Source organism: Nycticebus coucang, chromosome 10, assembly GCF_027406575.1.
Source record: "Nycticebus coucang isolate mNycCou1 chromosome 10, mNycCou1.pri, whole genome shotgun sequence".
Lineage (NCBI taxonomy): Eukaryota > Metazoa > Chordata > Mammalia > Primates > Lorisidae > Nycticebus > Nycticebus coucang.
Window position 1 is genome coordinate 23,184,134 of NC_069789.1, and position 20,421 is coordinate 23,204,554.

At 35.9% G+C, this 20,421-nt stretch overlaps 1 protein-coding gene across 3 annotated transcripts in view; it reads left to right on the forward strand.

Annotated features, from left to right (window-relative positions):
* Nucleotides 1-20,421, forward strand: part of RYR2 (ryanodine receptor 2) — an 830,565-nt gene that overhangs the window by 418,074 nt on the left and 392,070 nt on the right. For all 3 annotated transcript variants that reach the window (XM_053605591.1, XM_053605592.1, XM_053605593.1), the window contains exons 11-13: nucleotides 513-677; nucleotides 11,787-11,908; nucleotides 19,998-20,181. In XM_053605591.1, the coding sequence (XP_053461566.1) occupies nucleotides 513-677; nucleotides 11,787-11,908; nucleotides 19,998-20,181 (471 nt within the window). The remainder of the gene's footprint in view (nucleotides 1-512; nucleotides 678-11,786; nucleotides 11,909-19,997; nucleotides 20,182-20,421) is intronic.

The window sequence follows — 20,421 nt, forward strand, 5'->3', positions numbered from 1 at the left end:
TTGATTTTTCAGGGAAGTATTTTTATTAGCTTTAGTTTTAGATGAGAAAACGGAAGCTTAAAATTTTTAATTAACTTGTTAAGTTGCAGAGTTTGGAACCAAAACTGAATATTTCTGTTGTGGAAACCTATGCTGTTCTTAACTACCAATAATGACAAAACAAAAACAAAAATAAAACAAAACAAAAAACCTCAAGAAGAATATTAAGCCTAAATTACTGTTTAATGTCTCTGATTTGGAGTTTTTCACTAAACAGTATAAATGTTTATGTTATGGCCAAAATAATTTTTTACTAATGTGAATGATTCAAGAATATGCTATTTGTTTTTTGCAATTTGCTGCTTTGATTTTCAGTGGAGGTTGAACTGTTAGAATATTTGACCACTGTTATTTCAAAGGACTTCAGAGGACTGAATTTTTCAAGAAACAGATTGACAACAAGGCCAAGTTTTATTGCCATACACTTGTATTTTTAAAATGCTTGCTAATCTTTTCCCACCCTTTCTCCATAGGAAAAATTGGATGTAGGGATAAGAAAAGAAGTTGATGGAATGGGAACATCGGAAATAAAATACGGTGACTCAGTGTGCTTCATACAACACGTCGACACGGGCCTGTGGCTCACTTACCAGTCTGTGGATGTGAAGTCCGTAAGAATGGGATCGATACAACGTAAGGTAAGCGTATAGAAAAGTACAATTTATACCAGTCATTTTTTATGAATGAAATACACAAGCACAAATTAAAATGGGTAACTAATTCAGCTACCTGCTGAAGTTCATAATTTTACATACCAAAGGTCAAATCCCACCATGATACACTCTTTGGTTGCATAAAGTGAACTTTGCTGGACATTACATCATAGATGTATGGGATTGTAGGACTGATGTATTTAAACCTTAAATGAAGAAATATACAGTAGTATCTTCAGGACTGTAGCTTATCTGCCTAATTACACTTTGTCCTCCCAGCTACTGACATCCCCTTGCTTACAAGACAAGGATCCCCCTTTTTGGTGGTGATGATATACTTCCTGGCCTGTGCCATTCTCCTATTCTTTTCCTAATTTCTAGGCATTGTCTTCAATTTCCCCAGCATATAACTTATAGTATACTCTTTGTAGCTCCACAAAACAAAACCACATGGCTTTTACATACCTGTGCCTTTGCACGGACTGTGTCTTCTATTTGGAAAACCTTTGAAAACATTTTTGTCTGCCTGACTCCTATAGATCATCCAAGAATTAAATTTAAAAATCATCTTAGAAATTATTCCTTTATTATCAGCTGCTTCCTCCTTTGTATTCTCATAATATTTGTATACAGCTTATTAAATGTTACATATACGCCTGTGCGGTTTTGCTTATGAGGCTGCATCACTCCTCTCTTTCTCTCTCCCTTTCTCCTCTCTCCGTCTCTCTCTACCACCCATAATTTGTGAGCTCTCTGAGGGAGTACGTGGTACTAGAATGTTTATAATTTTACACATGGCGTGCAGCACAGTGCACAGAAATAAATAACGAGATGTATTATTTTTGGAAATGTGAAACCATGAAAGGAAGGCTTTGGCAAGGCAGACATTTTTATTTTCAGTAGATGTATAAATCATAATCTATATGTGTGCTGATGTTAGTGAAGTCTGAGGCATTGATGAGATTTTGCCTGAATGCATCCTGTACTATCTTCCTCAGAGATTTGGATGGAGATCCTCAGAGAATTCTGTAAAACCTCTCCCATCTTTATAATGAGATGATCATTTGCCTTTTAGGTCTTTGATTTCGTCTCATAAATTTAAATGTATTTGTATATATTTGATATTCGTGAAGCAGTCCTTATTTCCTGCAACTCAATTTGGCATTTGAAAACTTGTTTATTATGGAGAATTCAAATGCACGCAAAACAAAATAATAAATAAAATAGTTTAATGGACCCCGTGTCTCTGAGTTCATGTTAAACACTTTCAGTGTTTTCCTATTCTTCTTTCATTTTCATGTCCAACTTCCTGCTGTGTTAAGCTGGATTATTACTGTTACTTATTTTCAAATTTTTGAGGTAAAATGTATGTACATTGACTTATAAACATGTAGCTGAAGAGTGTTGGTAAGTAGATACGCTTATCTCCATGTGGGACATGTCCGTTTCCCTATGACTGGCCCAGGTTTCTTTCCCAGGTTATCCCTGCTCCATTTTGCAGGGGCAGCTGCTCTTGTGATCTTTTCCCACCATAAGTTAGTCTTGCCTGATGTAGAACTTCACATAAATGAAATCATATGTGTCCTCTCCTGTATATGACATCTTTTGTCCATCAAAATATCTATAACCCTTATCTATATTGTTCTATGTTTGGCTCCAAATTGCTGCAGCTGCCTTTTAAGGTTCTTAGAAGCCAACAAGCCAGAAGTTAAACTAAATTCAGTTCTCAGCCTATGGGGGAGGGGCAGAAAGGAAAGAACAAGATAAAGATGTGTAACCGTGACTTACGCTGTTTCCATTCCTAGACTCTGAGCCAGGTCTTTTATTTCTGTATCTGTAGTATCTAGCAGAATGCTAGAACTATGTTAAGTGCTCAGTAGACTTTTCTAAATGAAAGCATGTATTTTCAAGGGTGTGGAGTTCCAGCTGAGTTGGTGAAATCGCCGCTTGCTAGCTTGGTCTCTAAGTGCATTAACATTGCAGAATTATGAGCCATGGTGAGCTGGGTTGGCATTTGCAAAGTGAATAGCTGCTGTACTCAAAATTGTACGAAAAGAGGTGGATTCAGCTTTAAAGCACATTTTAATTTTGATAATGATTTTTTGGCTATAGTTCTTCTACCCTAATTAGCATATTTATTTCTTCATTAGCATATTTATTTCTTTTCTTAGTATTTTATTTAGAAAAAATTTCAAATATGAGAAAAGTTAAAAGGCTAAGATTTAACAACTACTATAGTTAGGGAGATTTGCTTTCCTCCTATCATTTCTAGCTTTTTTTATTTTCTCACTTCCATAAACATCCACAGTGACATTATATTACTATTATGACAGTTCTTTTCCATCATCTCATATCCTGTTCATATTCATATTTTTATTATCCCGACGATGTCTTTTATAGTTCATTAAAATCAGGATGAAAAGTTGATGCAATTACTCATTTTTATACTTTTTCAGTCTTAGCCTCTCTCTCTCTCTGACACCCACCCACCAAGAAGTATTCAGTGTCTTAATCTAGAAAAGATCTTTAACTTATTCTTGCCCTGTGGCATTGAGGCTTATAAAAATCTAGCCCAGTTAAAGAATGCCTCATATTCTGGGTATGTGTGACATTTTTTTTTTTGATTGCACTGGCTCTTCATAATTTCCATGAAACTGAAGTTAGGTCTAGGGCTGTGCTGTCTACATCAGGAGATACTAGCTACATGGGCCTGTCTCCTGTGTGCATGTAGCTAGTGCTAGAGGAAGAACATCTTTAGTTTTAATTCAAATTAAATTTAAAACATACTTGATTAAGTTATTGGAAAATTCTTATGTATATTCAAAACAACTTAGATATATGAATATACTTTTTCAACTATAAATATGAATTCTAAAACCGAGTGTTTTTAGTAAAAATTTAGTGTTTGAATTAAGATATTCTGTAAGTGTAAATACATGCTAGGTTTTTAACATAAAATATGAAAATATAAGAAATGAAATCCTCATTGAAAGTTTTTTTATTTATTATATGATGAAAAATTTTTTTTATTGCCTGGGGCAAGGGCTCAATTACCCTGAAATGTTGATTTATTTACTTCCTTAATAACGTCTTTCTTTTTTTCTTTATTTTTTTTATTAAATCATAGCTGTGTACATTAATGCAATCATGAAATACAATATGCTGGTTTTATATTTGAAATATTTTCATCGAACTGGTTAACATATCCTTCATGGCATTTTCTTAGTTATTGTGTTCAGACATTTATATTCTGCATTTAGTAAGTTTCACCTGTACCCTTCTAAGTTGCACTGTAGGTGTGGTCCCACCATTTACCCTTCCTCCACCCATCCTCCCAAATATTTTTGACATATTAGGTTAAATCAGTTGTATTATTGATGTTAATTTTTAATACTTTTACAATGCAGGTTCTACAGAATTCTAAGGTCTGTATTTTAGAAACACCTTCCCATACCCTCACTTCTGGGCTGTGTCTCCTTCCAATCCAAACCACATTCAAGAATGAACACTACCATTGCTTGTGACAGTGGAGATGAGTTTTGTTGTTGGGCTTTTAATTTTTAATTGAGTGAGAGTAATTTTATTGGATTTTTCATGCTGCACTCTATGTTGTTAAATGTCAGTGTCCACCAGAAAGGTGAAATTTCAAAATAGATTTCACAGGAAGATGAAGGAGAAAATACTGCAAGCAGCTAGGAGTAAGTGCCAACTGACCTGCAAGGGCACAGCCATTAGGATGACAGCACACTTTTCAACTGAAACTTTCCAAGCCAGAAGAGCATGGTCATTCATCTTCAATAACCTTAAACAAAACAATTTTAATCCAGAATTCTGTATCCTGCTAAACTAAGCTGCAAAATTGATGGAGAAATCAAATCTTTCATGGATATACAAGCACTGAGGAAATTAGCTACAACAAGACTTGTGCTACAGGAAATATTTAGACCTATTCTCAACACTGACCATCACATTGGACCACTGGCAAAGTTAATGCCCAGAAGCTAAAGGCCAAAACTTAGCTTCCACAACGGCGCAGAGTAAAACTACCCAACAGATTTTCTCATAACAAGATGAATAAAATTCTACCACACTTACCAATGCTCTCAATAAATGTCAATGAATTGACTACATCACTGAAGAGCCACAGGTTGGCTGAATGGATAAAAAAACACAAGCCATCCAGATGCCGTCTCCAGGAGACACACCTACCCCTGAAATACAAATCTAAACTCAGGGTTAAGAGGGACAGAAAGTATTTCAAACAAATGGAAATCAGAAGAAAGGAGGGGATGCAATCTTATTCTCAAATGCAAGCGGATTCAAAGGGGCCAAAGTTAGGAAAGACAAAAATGGACATTTCATACTGGCTAAAGAAACAATACAACAAGAAGAAATCTCAATTTTAAGTATTTATGCACCAATTTAAATGCTTCCAGATTTATCAAACAGACCTGGAGGGGTCTGAGCAATATGATATCCTATTACACCATAAGAGCTGGGGACCTTAACACCCCTCCAACAGAACTGGACAGATCTTCTAAATGGAAAATAACAAAGAAACAAAGGACTTAAACGTGACCCTAGAACAAATGGGATTAATAGACATGTACAGAACACACCATCCCAAAGCAAAAGAATATACTATTTTCTTGTCAGCCCATGGCACATACTCCAAAATAGATCACATCCTAGGATACAAATCAAACATCAGCAAAATTAAAGGAAGATAAATTTTACCTTGTCTATTCTCAGACCACAATGTTATAAAGGTGGAACTCAACTCCAACAAAAAGGTTCATCCCCACACATAGGCATGGCAATTAAACAACCTTATACTGAATGATAGTTGGGTTCAGAAAAGATAAAAGAGAAAATTGTTAATTTCCTCAAACATAACATCCATGAAGACACAAGTTACCAAAACCTGTGGGATACAGCAAAAGCAGTCCAGACAGGAATATTTATTGCAGTAGATGCCTACATTTAAAAAACAGAAAGTGAGTGCATCAACATACTCGAAAACCATCTTGTGGAATTGGAAAAAGAAGAACAATCTAACCCTAAGCCAAACAGAAGAAAAGAAATGGCCAAAATTAATTACAGATTAATGAAATTGAAAAGAAACAAACAAAAAAAAATTCAGAAAATTAATGAAACAAAATGTTGGCTTTTTGAAAAAATAAATAAAATAGATGAACCTTTGGCCAGACTAATTAGAAACAGAAAAGTAAAGGGTCTAGTAACCTCCATCAGAAATGATAAAGGAGAAATAATAACAGATGCCACAGGTAAGAGATATCACTGAATACTACAAGAAACTTTATACCCAGAAATTTGATAATATGGAGGAAAGGGCTCAATACTTGGAATCATACCCACTTCCTAGAGTTAATCAAGAAGACACAGATCTCCTGAATAAACCAATTTCAAGCACTGAGATCAAAGAAACAATAAAAAATTTCACAACAAAAAATTTCCTGGTCCAGATGGCTTCCCACCAGAATTCTATGAAACCTTCAAGAAGCTTATACCCACTCTACAGAAACTATTCCAAAAAATTGAGAAGGAATCTTCCCCAACACGTTCTATGAAGCAAACATCACCCTGACCCCAAAACCAGGAAAATACCCAACTGAAAAGGAGAACTTCAGACCAGTTTTGCTAATGAATATGGATGCAAAAATTCTCAATAAAATCCTAGCAAAAAGATTATAGCTTATCATTAAAAAAGTCTTACATCACAATCAGCTGGTTTCATCCCAGGGATGAAAGGCTGGTTTAACGTACACAAGTCCATAAACATAATTCACCATATAAACAGAAGCAAAAACAAAGAACATATGGTCCCGCAATAGATGCAGAAAAAGCATTTGATAAAATTCAGCATCCTTTTCTAATTAGGACACTTAAGAATATAGGCATAGGTGGCACATTTCTTAAACTGATTAAAGCCATCTATGACAAACCCACAGCTAGTATTATACTGAATGAAGTAAAACTTGCGCTTTTCTACTCAGAACTGGAACCAGACAAGGTTGTCCTTTATTGCTACTACTATTCAACATAGTGCTGGAAGTTGTAGCCAATACAATCCAGCAAGAGAAGGAAATAAAGGGTATCCAGATGGGAGCAGAGGAGGTCAAACTCTCCCTCCTTGCCAACAATATGATCTTATACTTAGAGAACTCCAAAGACTCAATCCCAAGACTCCTGGAAGTCATCAAACGATACAGTAATGTCTCAGATATAAAATCAATGTCCACAAATCATTCTCCTTTGTATATGCCATTAACAGCCAAGATAAGAAACCAATCAAGGACACAATTTCCTTCATAGTAGCTTCAGAGAAAATGAAATACCTAGGAATATACCTAACAAAAGAGTAAAGGACTTCTATAAAGAAAATTACAAAACCCTAAGAAAAGAAGTAGCAGAAGATATTAATGAATGGAAGAATATACCACGTTCGTGGCTAGGAAGAATCAACATTGTCAAAATGTCTATAATTCCCAAAGCAAGATTCAAAACAATCCCCATTAAAATATCATACTTTCAAGATTTGGAAAAAATAATTCTTTGTTTTGTATGGAACCAGAAAAAACCATGTATAGCTAAGGCAATTCTTAGCAACAAACACAAGGCTGGGGGAATCAGCCTACCAGACTTTAGGCTGTACTACAAGGAAATAGTGATTAAAACAGTATGGTATTGGCACAAAAATAGGGACATAGATATCTGGAACCAAATAGAAAATCATGAGATGAAAAGAATATCTTATAGCCACCTGATCTTTGATAAACCAAACAAGAACATAAACTGGGGGAAAGAATCCCTGTTCACACAAATAATGCTGGGAGAACTGGATATCCACATGTAAAAGGCTGAAACTGGACCCACACCTTTCTCCACTCACTAAAATTGATTCAAGATAGATAAAAGATCTAAATCTAATGCATGGAACAATAAAAGTCCTCAAAGAAAATATGGGGAAAACACTTGAAGGTATTGGCCTGGGGAAAGATTTTATGAAGAAGACTCCAGTGGCAATTGCAACAACAACCAAAATAAACAAATGGGACTTAAACTTAATAGCTTCTGTACAGCTAAGGAGACAACAATAAAGCAAACAGACAACCAATAGAATAGGGAAATATATTTGCCTATTATGAATCAGACAAGAGCTTGATAACTAGGATCTATAGAGAACTCAAATTAAGCAATATAAGAAGAAACAACAATCCCCCATATCACTGGGCAAGAGACATGAATAGAACCTTCTCTAAAGAAGACAGAGGAATGGCTAACAACATGAAAAAATGCTCATCATCACTAATCATCAGAGAAATGCAAATCAAAACCACCCTGAGATATCACCTAACCCAGTGAGGATGGCCCACATCAGAAAATCTCAAAGCTGCAGATGCTGGTGTGGATGTGGAGAGAAGGGAACACTTTTACACTGCTGGTGGGACTGCAATCTACTACAGCCTTTTTGGAAGGATGGATGGAGAATCCTCAAAGAACTCAAACTAGACCTCCCATTTGATCTTGCAATCCCATTTCTGGGCATTTTATCATAAGGACATTTGCACTGGACTGTTTCACGAAAACGTAGAAACAGCCTAAATGCCCAGTGACCCAGGGATGGACTAACAATCTGTGGTGTACGTAAACCATCAAATATTACTCACCCGCTAAAAAAGGTAGAGACTTTACATCTTTTGTATTAACCTGGATGGAAGTGGAACACATTCTTCAAGTAGCCGCGCCTGGCCTTCTTGAATGAATTTTTAAAGCCACATTCTATATCACATACTTTTTCATTACAAGTTTAAATAGTTGGAAATAAAATGCTTTTTGGGGTACTGTAAACACTTGAACAGATTTTATATCCTATCTTTTAACTAGGTTGTATGGAACTAAGTATCAAGTGTCCACTGTTTTCTTGCTTTATTCTGCTGAATTCGTTAAAGCACTGAGTCCTGACAAATTTATCCTCTGACTGTACCTCATCTTAGGCCCCCCTGCTCCATCCTTACAAATCCAATCCAGTGTTTTATCGTCTGTGTGTGCACCGTTCCCAAAGCCCCCTTCTCAGCCTCTCCATCTTCAGCCTCACCTCTTCTGACTCCATTCTGACCTGCATTCAACCCTTCATGGCCGAGCCTTACCTCCTGTAATAATTCCAGGCTCCTTACCATGACAACCCAGGTCATTCCTCTTACCTCTGGCCACCCCATCTTCAGCCTGCTCCAGTAATGTCAGGGTTCCTAATCTTGTTCTGTGATCTTGTTCTTCAACCATGGATTAGAGTCAGAATGGGACTTACGTTCTCTATCACAGACAACCTAAAGCTTGCTTTCCTAGAATAGTTTGACAAGTATGAGTGAAAAACTAAACAGTCTTGCTTACGTTAGTGAAGTAGCGTGAAATCAACTTTACAGGCCATAAAAGAGATAAGCTAATTAATTCGAAGTTGTTCTCCTTCTTAATGTGAATCTTAATATTTTGCTGCAGAAACACAAATGTACTGATTATGGAGTAACAGCCTCTGGGGGTGTTCATTAGACACCATAGGACTTCAAAAAAAAAAAAAAAAGAAATCTGAAGACCTCTGAATTATGAAATGCAGCAGGAACCAAGGATTTTAATCAGCACACTTAGATGTTTTTAAAACTAAGCAAAGTATTGTTTGACCATGTTTTGTTTCTGTTTTCATGCTATTTTACTTTGCTAGTTTCTTACTCAGAGCAGGACTAGTTTCCCGCTATGCTGGGGGAGCCAGTCTCCTCCACATTGTTCTTATCTCTGACCTTTTCTCCACACTTTCCTTCTCAAGTGTCTGGCAGAGCACGCATTTTGTTTTCCTTGGTGGTGGTGTGTTCCTAAGCCATTTCAGTGCCTATGAATTTTATTTTTATTGCTTTTCTTCTTTTTTCTTTTTCTCTTGTATCTCACCCAGGTCCCCTTTTTGTCTCAGCCTGCTGTGTTTCATCTACACTGGTTGTCAGTTCAGCTCAGCCTATTTTCTGAAGCGAATTTTCTTCATGGAAATTATTTTCACATTTAAATAATCTGCTATTTCTACTTTGCTTAGCTTTTAAAAAATAGCAATGATTGCTGAATTTTATTAATTAAAGGAGAGAAAACTTATGTTTTCATGTCCTTTAATTTGTTAATAAAGTTAAGTTATCAGACATCCAATTATTGAAGAATCTTTAAATTCATAGAATACATCCTTTTTCACCATAGGGTATTATTCTTTTGACAATCTACTAGATATAATAAAAACAGTAGAACTTCCATACTTGAACGCCTCCTGACATTGGCCACCTCCTTAAGCTGACCTAATTGTCATAGCCTGGACACTCAGGACATGTTCTCAATGTACAGCAGGTCCGGGTCCTAATCTTGTCCAGTTGGTTACAGTCTCTTGGGTGGTCAACTTACAGAGGTTCTATTGTATTTTTTTTAAATTATTACATGCATATTCATAGGGGAATTCTCTTTATTTACAGATACCAAAATATGAATTTTATGCAGTTATCTTGTATGAATTTTCACATGTCATAAAATATCATTATTTTGGGTTATTTTTCAACTCATTAAAAACGTAAAAGAAACTCGTAGTTCATGGGCTATATAGAAACTGGTGATGACTCACACAGTTTGCCAACCCATAGTCTAGAATAGGCTACTGTTGAAAGTATCTGTTCTTTGAAGGTTTATCAACGCTTGTCTGTGAAACCATCTAGTCTTATGCCTTTTAAATATTGGATCTTAAATTATCTTTCCAATCTTTTCTAAAGCAACTGGTTTAATCACATTTTCTACTTTGTGGGGGGGGGGATTCCTTTTGATTATTTTTAGTTTGCTAGGAATCTATACTATTCCTCTGAAATACCCTATGTTGTTTGTTGTTGTTTGGTTTTTTTTTGTTTGTTTGTTTTCGCAAAAGAGTTGCACACATTATTAAATTATTATAATTTCTAATTATCTGTGTTTTTGCTTCCTCTCTATCTTTAGCCTAGTTTATGAGAGGTTTATTTTGTTCATTGTCTAAAATAATCAAATATTGGGTTGGGTTTATTCATCCTTTTTATTTGGCTTCTGGTTTATTAACTTCTCTTTATCTTCATCAGTTCCACTTTCAACTTGATTTGCTGTTCTTTTATTAGAGTCTTAAAATGAGTATAAGTTCATTTTCATTCATTTTTTCTTTATTAATGAAAGCATTTAAGGCTAGAATATTGCTTTTGAATAGAAACATCTACGTCTTATTGATTTTGGTATAAGAGTTCCACAATGCTTTCTAGGGAGTTTATAGTAATAGTTCCAGTTAATAAATGTAGTTCAGTACGCCTGAGCAGGTGTATTAAATCACTTTGCCATAAATGTTGAATGAAGAAAGCCAGGCTCAAATGGACTCAAATTGTTCTACTTATATGGAGTATTCCCCTGATCTACGTTGCTGAAAGTCTGCAAGAGGGTCAAAGTTGTGAAGGATAGAATAGGAAGGCAGCTCTAAGGGAGATCTTAAGTTGCCTGGAAATCTCTCTTTCCAGATCAAGATGTTGGTTACAGAGAGTGTTTAATTTGTGAAAATCACAGAGCTTTTCATTTAAGACTTTGACACTTCTCTCTCCTAATGTTATACTTTCATAGAAAATTCAAAAGCAAAACTCATAACAAAAGATGCCTTTGAATCATCTTTCAGTATTTATTGATTACCTGGTCTATACTCAGAGCTCCTGTGTTACAGGTGAGCCAGAATGATGTTTTCTTTGCTGTTTGGTACCAAGTTTGCTTAGGCTGGGGATTAGTCATTGAGCCTAGATACATAAAAGGCTCTGCTGTTTGTTTTGCTCAACTCAATACATTATTGAATCATTTTTTAAAAACAATAAATAAATGTATGGAATGTCTAATTTGTACAGGAACCATGCGTATTATTTATCTGAACAAAGCGGGTTCGCTCACCCCTGCACTGTCCTCTGATTCCATTTATGGCTCATGGGCTTCCGTGGGTCTCTCCTTAGCGCCAGTGTGGGAAGGAGATGTTGGAGTAATGGCATTGGTTTTGCTTTCTTACAGGCTATAATGCACCATGAAGGCCACATGGACGATGGCTTAAATTTATCTAGATCTCAGCACGAAGAGTCACGCACAGCTCGAGTCATCCGGAGCACAGTCTTCCTTTTCAATAGATTTATTAGGTACTTTTTCTCTTGTTGTTTTAGTTGGGTGGTATTTCATTTCTTCATTGGGTTTACAAATCCAAAAGAATACACTAGGAAGGGCTAGTCAGATGATTTTATGTCTTTCTTAATTGAAATGAACTTTAAAAAAATGGGGTTTTAGAAATTGGCTGCATGATTGTAATGGATAGCTATGGGTTAAGATTATTTTATAACTAGTCTTCCTGTGCCAGACCTATTTAATTTCCTTTTATGATGAGGGCAATGAAGTCCAGATACTTGGGGGTTTTGATTTGTATTTTTTTAAAAAAGGGATTCTTATAATAACAAAGTTTTTCCACCTAAGAACTGAAATAATTGTATGTCTCAAAACTAAATCAAACTTGTGGACAAACTCTTTCTGATAACATATCAATACTACAGATATACTGACCTTTGATAGATTTCATCTGTCTCTTTAAATTTTTCTAATTTAGTGGAGTGGAGAAAAATTTTTTCCATATTCCTTGATTTTGTGTGTGTGTCTTTTAACCTATTCGTTAATATTTGTAATAGGCTGTTATGAGCTTTTGTTATGTTAGAGATATTAATTTCCAGTTATATGTAAATTGCAAATATTTCCCTTAGTTTATTCGTTTAGAAAATAATTTTAAAGTCATTTTTAGTAGTTGAATAAATAAATCATACTTTGACTTTGTGGCATTAAAGAAAATCTCATTCAAATCCTCAGTATTTGTCTAATTTCTCTGCCTCATCTAAATCCTAAGCCTTGTCAGATAGAGTGAGGCTTAGAGATAAGTGTCAGATATTTATATTTTATTTATTTCTGATAATTACTTTTTGTTACTGTTTGTATTTATTCTTGTATCATTTATATATTTCTTGCAATAAATCAATTTATTATATTTTAATACAATATAAAATAAGTTATGTCAAGAAATTCTACGTAGAAATTATAACTTACAGCCAGGTACAGTGGCTCACACCTGTAATCCTAGCACTTTGAGGGGCTGAGCTGGATAGATTGCTTGAGCTCAGGAGCTCGAGACCAGCTAGAGCAAGAGTGAGACCTTGAAAATAGAAAAACTAGCCAGGGGTTGTGGTGAGAGCCTGTAGTCCCAGCTATTCGGGAGGCTGAGGCAGGAGGATTCCTCAAGCCTAGGAGTTTTGGACTGCTGTGCACAGCACTGCAGCCTGGTCAGAGTAAGACTCTGTCTCAAAAAAAAAAAAAAAAAAAAAAAGAAGAAGAATTATATTAACTCATATTTAACCATAAAAATATTCTCTGATTACCCACTGATTTTTCTGGTGTCCTTGAATTTATTATAATTTATTCTTTTTTGAGCTTCATAAGGTGAATGCTGAAATCATTAATTTGAGAAACTTCTCTTTTGATAAAAGTAGTTAAAGGTAAAATTTCTGTTTTTAGTAGCCCCTCAGACTTTTCGATATGTTGTTTTCCAGTTTCCTTTTTGATGATTTCTTTGGTGGATTATTTCGTTTCTAACTATTTGGGGATTTTCCTGAGATTTCTGTGTTATTTTTAATTTAATGTCATTATGGTCAGAGAGTATACTATGTATGATCGAATGCTTTAAATACTGTGAGACGTGTTTTATGGATCAGAATAGGTTCAATATTGGTCAATGTCCTGTCCATGTGCACTTGAAAAGAAATTGCCTTCTGCTCTTGTTAGGTGGAGTGTTCAAAGCTGTCAGTTTGATCTAGTTGGTTGGTGGTATTGTTTAGGTCTTTAATTTCCATTTTGTTTTTCAGTCTGTTTGTTCTATTAATTGCTGAAAGGTATTAAATATCTGACTATAATTATGGGCTTCCCTGTTTCTCTTTATTGTCTGTCACTTTTTTCCATGTATTTTGAAGCTCTGTTATTAGAAGCATAAATGTTTAAGATTATGTCCTTTGGATGAATTGATTTCTTTATCATTATGAAATTACTTTCTTTGTCTCTGCTATAGAGTTTGCTATGATGTCTACCTTGTATGATGTTAATATAGCCACTGTAGCTTTCTTTACTTTCTTTGGTATTAGCACTGTATGTCCTTTAATCTGTTTGTATACAAGTATCATTTGTGTATCGCCTATAAGTGCATTGCTTACAGGCAACATGTAATTAGATCTTGCTTTTTTATCCAATTAGCTGTTTTTAAATTGTATTTTTAGGCCAGACATGGTGACTCACACCTGAAATTCCAGGACTCTGGGAGGCTGAGGTGTGAGTATCACTTTAGCTCAGGAGCTTGAGACCAGCCTGAGCAAGAGTGAGACCCCGTCTTTACTAAAAATACAAAAATTAACTGGGTGTTGTGGCAGGTGCGTGTAGTCCCAGCTACTCATGAGGGAGGATTGCTTGAACTCAGAAATTTAAGGTTGTTGTTAGCTAGTCTGGTGTCAGGGCACTCTATCCTGGGAGACAGAGCAAGACTCCATCTTAAAATAAGTAAATGAATGAATAAAATTTAAAAAAATTTAAAAAATAGTGTTGTTTATTCCATTTCCATTAATATGATTAAATCTGTCATGTTGCTATTTGTTTCATATCTGTCCCATCTAGTCTTTATTCTCTTCTTTCTTTTTTATCTTCTTTGTGGTTTTTGGCCGGGGCTAGGTTTGAACCTGCCACCTCCGGCATATGGGACCAGAGCTGTACCCCTTTGAGTCATAGGCGCCGCCCTCTTTTATCTTCTTTTGGTTCTTTTCTTAGTGGTTGCTTAATATTTATGGCCTACATTTTAAAATTACGTCAGTCTACCTTCAAATGTTATATCACATTACAACAGCATACGTAAGAACATCACAGTACTGTACTTTCTCCCCCGTCTTTGTATAGTTTTTGTCATACATTTTACTTTTATAGATGTTATTAAACCTAATGCTACATTATCATTTTTACTTAAACAGTCAATTGGTCTTAAAGAGATTTCAATAGCAAAGACGTCCTATATATTTGCACACGTAGTTACCATTTTCAGTTTTTTTTTAGAGACAGAGTCTTACTATGTTGCCCTCCATAGGGTGCTGAGGCGTCACAGCTCACAGCAACCTCCAACTCTTGGGCTTACGCGATTATCTTGCCTCAGCCTCCCAAGTAGCTGGGACTGCAGGCACCTGCCACAACACCCCACTATTTTTCAGTTATAATTGTCATTGTTATTTGGTAGGCCTGGGCTGGGTTCGAACCCTCCAGCTCTGGTGTGTGAGGCTGGTGCCTTAGCCAGTGAGCTACAGGTGCCAAGCCCATGTGCAGTGTTCTTTATTCTTCGGTAAGCATTCATATTTCCTTTGCTGTTGTTTCGTTTGGGGAGTTCAGAAGAATTTCTTATACTGCAAGTCTGCTGAAGATGGACCCTTTTGTACAACTGAAAATGTTTTACATTTTAAATGATTTTTTTGCTGAGTGTGACTTTCTAGATTGGCAGTTTTAATTCTTTGGGTGGTTTGATGTTTCTTTTTACTGATGATTGTATTTTATATGCCTGCAAATTTTTCTTTAGTTGCCAGCCATTGTGAATTTTTTGGATGGTGGGTATTTTTACACGCCCTTAAATAATCTTGATCTTTTTATGGGGATAAAGTTACGGTTACTTGGAAATGATCTGATTCTTTTAGATCTTGCTTTTAGGGTTTTCTGGGTGGGCAGAGCAGGTTTTAGTCTACAGCTAATTGTTCCCCACTGCTGTATACTCCACCCAATGCCCCTTGATTATGCAGTTTCCCAGTCCTGCAAGTGGGGTGGGCACTGTTTCAGGTGGGGGTGTGGGCAGGGCTGCTGTTCCCTCTCATCCTTTCGGGCCCTTCTGTTTCCTGCCTTGAGCAGTTTTCTCATGTGATGTGCTGACCAGTCCTCTGCTGAATAGACCTCTGCAGACCTGCGGGTTCTCTCCAGTGCTGTGTCCTGTGAATGACCTTGGTCTCTCTGGACTCTTTAGCAACATCTCTTCACTGCAGGGAGCCCACCGTGCCGCAGGGGAGCTGCCACCTACTTTGTGGCCTGGAAACTCTCCTAGGCAGTAACCAAATTTAACACTCACCTGATTTGTTTCTCATCTCTCAGGAGTTCTTGTCCTTTTATTTCCTGATGTCATGGTATCAAGTACCTTGAAAGTGATTTTGTTTTTGTTTTCAGAATATTATGGGGGTACAAATGCTTTGGCTGCATGAATTGCTTTTGTACAGTTTGAGTCAAAGTTTAATGTTCCCATCACCTGGGTAGCATGCATTGTGCCCTTGAGGTGTGACATTAACCGTCCTCTCCTGCCCCCCTCACCTACTTGCGTTCCATTGAGTTTTACTACCATCTGTGTACGTGGTGTGGATGGATTAGCTCCACACCACGCTAAACAGCGAGTACGTGTGCTGTTTATCCATTCTTGCTATACTTGACTTAGAAAAATAGTCTCTAGTTCCATCCATGTTGTTACAAAAGCTATTAGTTTAGCATTGTTTTTAACACATACCGTGTTGCATTAATCCATTCATATACTGATGGGCACTTGGGTTGATTGCACATCTTTGTGATTGTGAACTGTGGTGCAGTTCACATTTGAGTGCATTTGCCTTTTTGACAAAAAGACTGATACCCAGTGGTGGGATTGGTGGGTTGACCGGTAGGTCTACTTTTAGTTGTTTGCGGTATCTCCATATGACTTTCCATAGAGGTTGTACTAGTTTGCAATCCCACCAACAGTGTATAAAGTTCCCTTCTCTCTGTATCCACTCCAGCATCTATTATTTGGAGATTTTTAATAAAAGCCATTCTCCCTGGAGTTAGGTGATATTTCACTGTGGTTTTGATTTGCATTTCTCTGATGATTAGACATGCCGAGAATTTTTTCATATGTTTATTGGCTATTAGTCTGTCTTCTTTTGAAGAGCTTCTGTTCATATCTTTTAACTGCTGTTTTATGAGGTTGTTTGATTTTTTTCCTTGCTGATTCGATTGAGTTCTGTTTAGATCCTGATTCTCAGCTCTTTATTGGATGTATGGCATATAGATTTTTCACCAATTCTGTAGGTCATCTGTCACTATTGATTGTTTCCTTAGCTGTGCAGACGCTTTTTAATTCAAACAGGTCCCATTTGTTAATTTTTGTTTTGTTTTTACCCCATGTTCTTTTTTTTTTTCGTTGTTTCAGTAGGGAGGGTAAATCCTATCCTTTTATTTGATCTTGGCCAAATGCAACTCAATTCCAATTGACACACACCATGTTTATTTCCAGGTGAGATGCCTGTTTCTCTTGGCAAATCTAGTCTGTCTTTGCTATTCTGCATTGGTATTTTTTTTCTTTTTCAGATTTCCTCCTTATTACAAACTCATCACAGATTAACCATATTTTCCTGAGTTATCTAGCATCAACTTTTAATAGTGTTTCCTTCCCTGCGATCCCCTGAGATGATGTGGATAAACAAATTGACCTTAATTTTATGTTGGTTTCTTTAACAATTAGTGGCCCAAAGGAGTAGGGCACTGGCCCAATATAGCAGAGATAGCAGGTTCAAACCTGGTCCTGATAAAAAAAAAAAAAAAATTAACATAAATTAATAAATAAAAATTAAATTTTGATTAAGCTTTAATTTTTCCCTCCTCTTTCCTACAATATTTATCCTTTCGTTATGTTATTTAACTCCAATACTCATGTTTACCTACTTGCATGTTTTACATAAATGTGCCTTAGTATTTATCTATTGGAAGCCCTGCGTTTATATTATTCTTCAGTATATTCGGAAACTTTGTAAAGTCTAAAATAGTTTTTGAACATTATAAAGAGCATCTTTTAAGTAAAATATTTTTCTCCTTCTGTCACATTCATGAACGTGCCAAAACTCTTAAACTTTCAATATCTTTATAATATTTGCACTCCTGTTTCAGAGTAAATTACTTTTTACTATTTAGTTTATTAATGCAAATTTATCTACTGCACATTGAGACTCATTTTTAAAAAATCTGTCCTCAAACTTCTTCTTTTTACCTTATGGTGTAAAAGTGAAGATGATTTGGTCATTTGTGATTTTCCGGTGTGTTTTTTTCCTGTAGTGGTGGTAGTGATGGGGTGCGCGTGTGTGCATGTGTGTAGGAAGAGGCGGTATGTGCATGAAAAGGGTCTTATTTTTTTGCCTGTTGGTGGTTCTATCCACCCTGGTGATTCTATCACCTTTGACTTTCTGAATTATTTGTATTCCTCATTTTTTCCTTGATAAATTAAGATGATCAGTGTCTTTGTATTAAATGACAGCTCTTAAATATAGCATAATTAATAATTTTAGAATTTTGGGTAGGATTTATTCTAACAAATAGCTTCTAGAAAGTAAGCAAATGGTTACATTCTATGGCAGATGTGTTTATTTCAAGTTAGTAACTTAAAAATGGACATTTACTGTATTTTTTCTTTAGATTTGAAAATGTAGATATTATACCTGAATCATTTTTCAATTTCATTTGCTTTTATGAGAGTTGAGTTTGAATCTGTTATATGTTCATTTACAATGTAACTAGAGTTCATGGGAAATTTAGAAAATACTTTTCATTCCATATGAATTTTCATTTTAAAGGAGGAGAAATAATTGCCTCTATAAAGTCACTTCTGTTGTTTTTTAGACGTAGAAAAATTAATAGAGATGATGAAATTAGTGAATAGATTGATATAATTGATAAAGAATTTCAGGTAAAAACATCAGAATAGTTACTCAGTTTTGCTCTATATAATTAACCGAAAGTCCATCATTATTAGAAATTTTTATGTGTCAATGATGATGCATTTTAAATAATATTTTGAACACTGTAAAGTTCAAAATTAAGCTAATTCTCTTCAATAGGGTATTTATTTTCTTTTAAATGTAAATTCCAATGTAGTAAGACAATCAACCAGAAACATTTTCTTGGGATAAAATATTGCCGTTTAGATTTGCTGATTCAGAAAGCAGCATTAGAAGTGTAATATTTTAAATGCATTAAAATTTTATCATGACCAATAAGAGTATTAACTATATCAAGTACAGGAGAGATATTCACCAATTCTTTTTATGGCATCTATTGTGTATTTTTTAGATCAACTTTTTATCTTGGAATAATTTTGATTTACAGACTTTATTTATTTATTTATTTAGAGACAAGAGTCTCACTGTATTTCCCCTGGCTAGCATGCCGTAGCATCATAGCTCACAGAAACCTCAAACTCCTGGGCTCAAATGACCTCTTGCCTCAGCCTGCAGAGTAGCTGGGACTACAGGCGCCCACTACCACACCCACCTATTTTTTCTATATTTAGTACAGATGGGGTCTTGCTCTTGCCTAGGCTGGCCTTGAACTCCTGAGCTCAGGCAATTGTCTACCCTGGCCTCCCAGATTTACTGGGATTACAAGTGTGAGCCACTGTGTCCGGCCAGACATCATGTTTTAAAGTTCTTTTCAGACACATTCAAAGCTATTAGTTATAAAGCTTAGAATCTGAGTAAGCTCAGCCTATTAACACATTTACATGACAGTTATATGTTTTTCTTCAAAGGCTAGTAAATACATCATGATGTTATTTCTTAATCTAATTTTTAATGCATTTCTTTCCAGTAAGCACATTTTTATTAATAAGCAAATTTTCCAGATATTTTTACAATATATTTTCCAAATGGTAAGATTTAAATTGAATGGCAAACTAGTGTCCATGATATCCAACTTAAGAATTTCTGTTTGTAAAATAAACAAACAAAAACCAACTTTCCATAATCCATCCAACTTTCCATGGATCTGCGAAGATGGAGGCTTACCCTTGAAGTATACAGTGCTTTTAAATGAAAATCAATCCGTTTCTAAATACTTAGACTACTGGTTTTGCAGATGTTGACCTTTTGGCCTTGGTTTTGCTCTGACTAAGCGACTCTTGATACTGGTTTTATAATATAATTGAACATGACACACTACACAATCTCTGATATGAAGCTCTTCATTACTGCTGCTTGAGGAAAAGGAGGACTCTTTGGTATGACCCTTTTACAGTGCTACAGGGAGAAGGGAGTAACGCTGTGAAATCATCTAGGAATGGGAAAATAATAAAATTGTGGATCACTGACGTAGAGAAATGTTTGCTCTTTATTTTAGGGGCCTTGACGCTCTCAGCAAGAAAGTGAAGCCCTCCACGGTAGACTTGCCCGTAGAGTCTGTGAGTCTCAGTCTGCGGGACCTCATCGGCTACTTCCACCCACCCGACGAGCATCTAGAACACGAAGGCAAGCAGAACCGACTACGAGCCTTGAAGAATCGGCAGAATCTGTTCCAGGAAGAGGTGACTTCCTAAACCCACGCTTCCTGCTGCTCTGTTGCTCTCTGGGGAAAACAGCTTCTTGGAGAGGGGTGGGGTTCTTCACCTATTTGAAATCTTTGCCTTTGGAGGTACAGAGGAGCAGGTGTACTACTGAACAGAGGAAACACAGCTTGCAGGAAGCTGGACATGAGTTCTCTATCCATGAATGTTAGTTTTATTTTTTTATTAATATTAAATCATAGCTGTGTACATTAATATGAT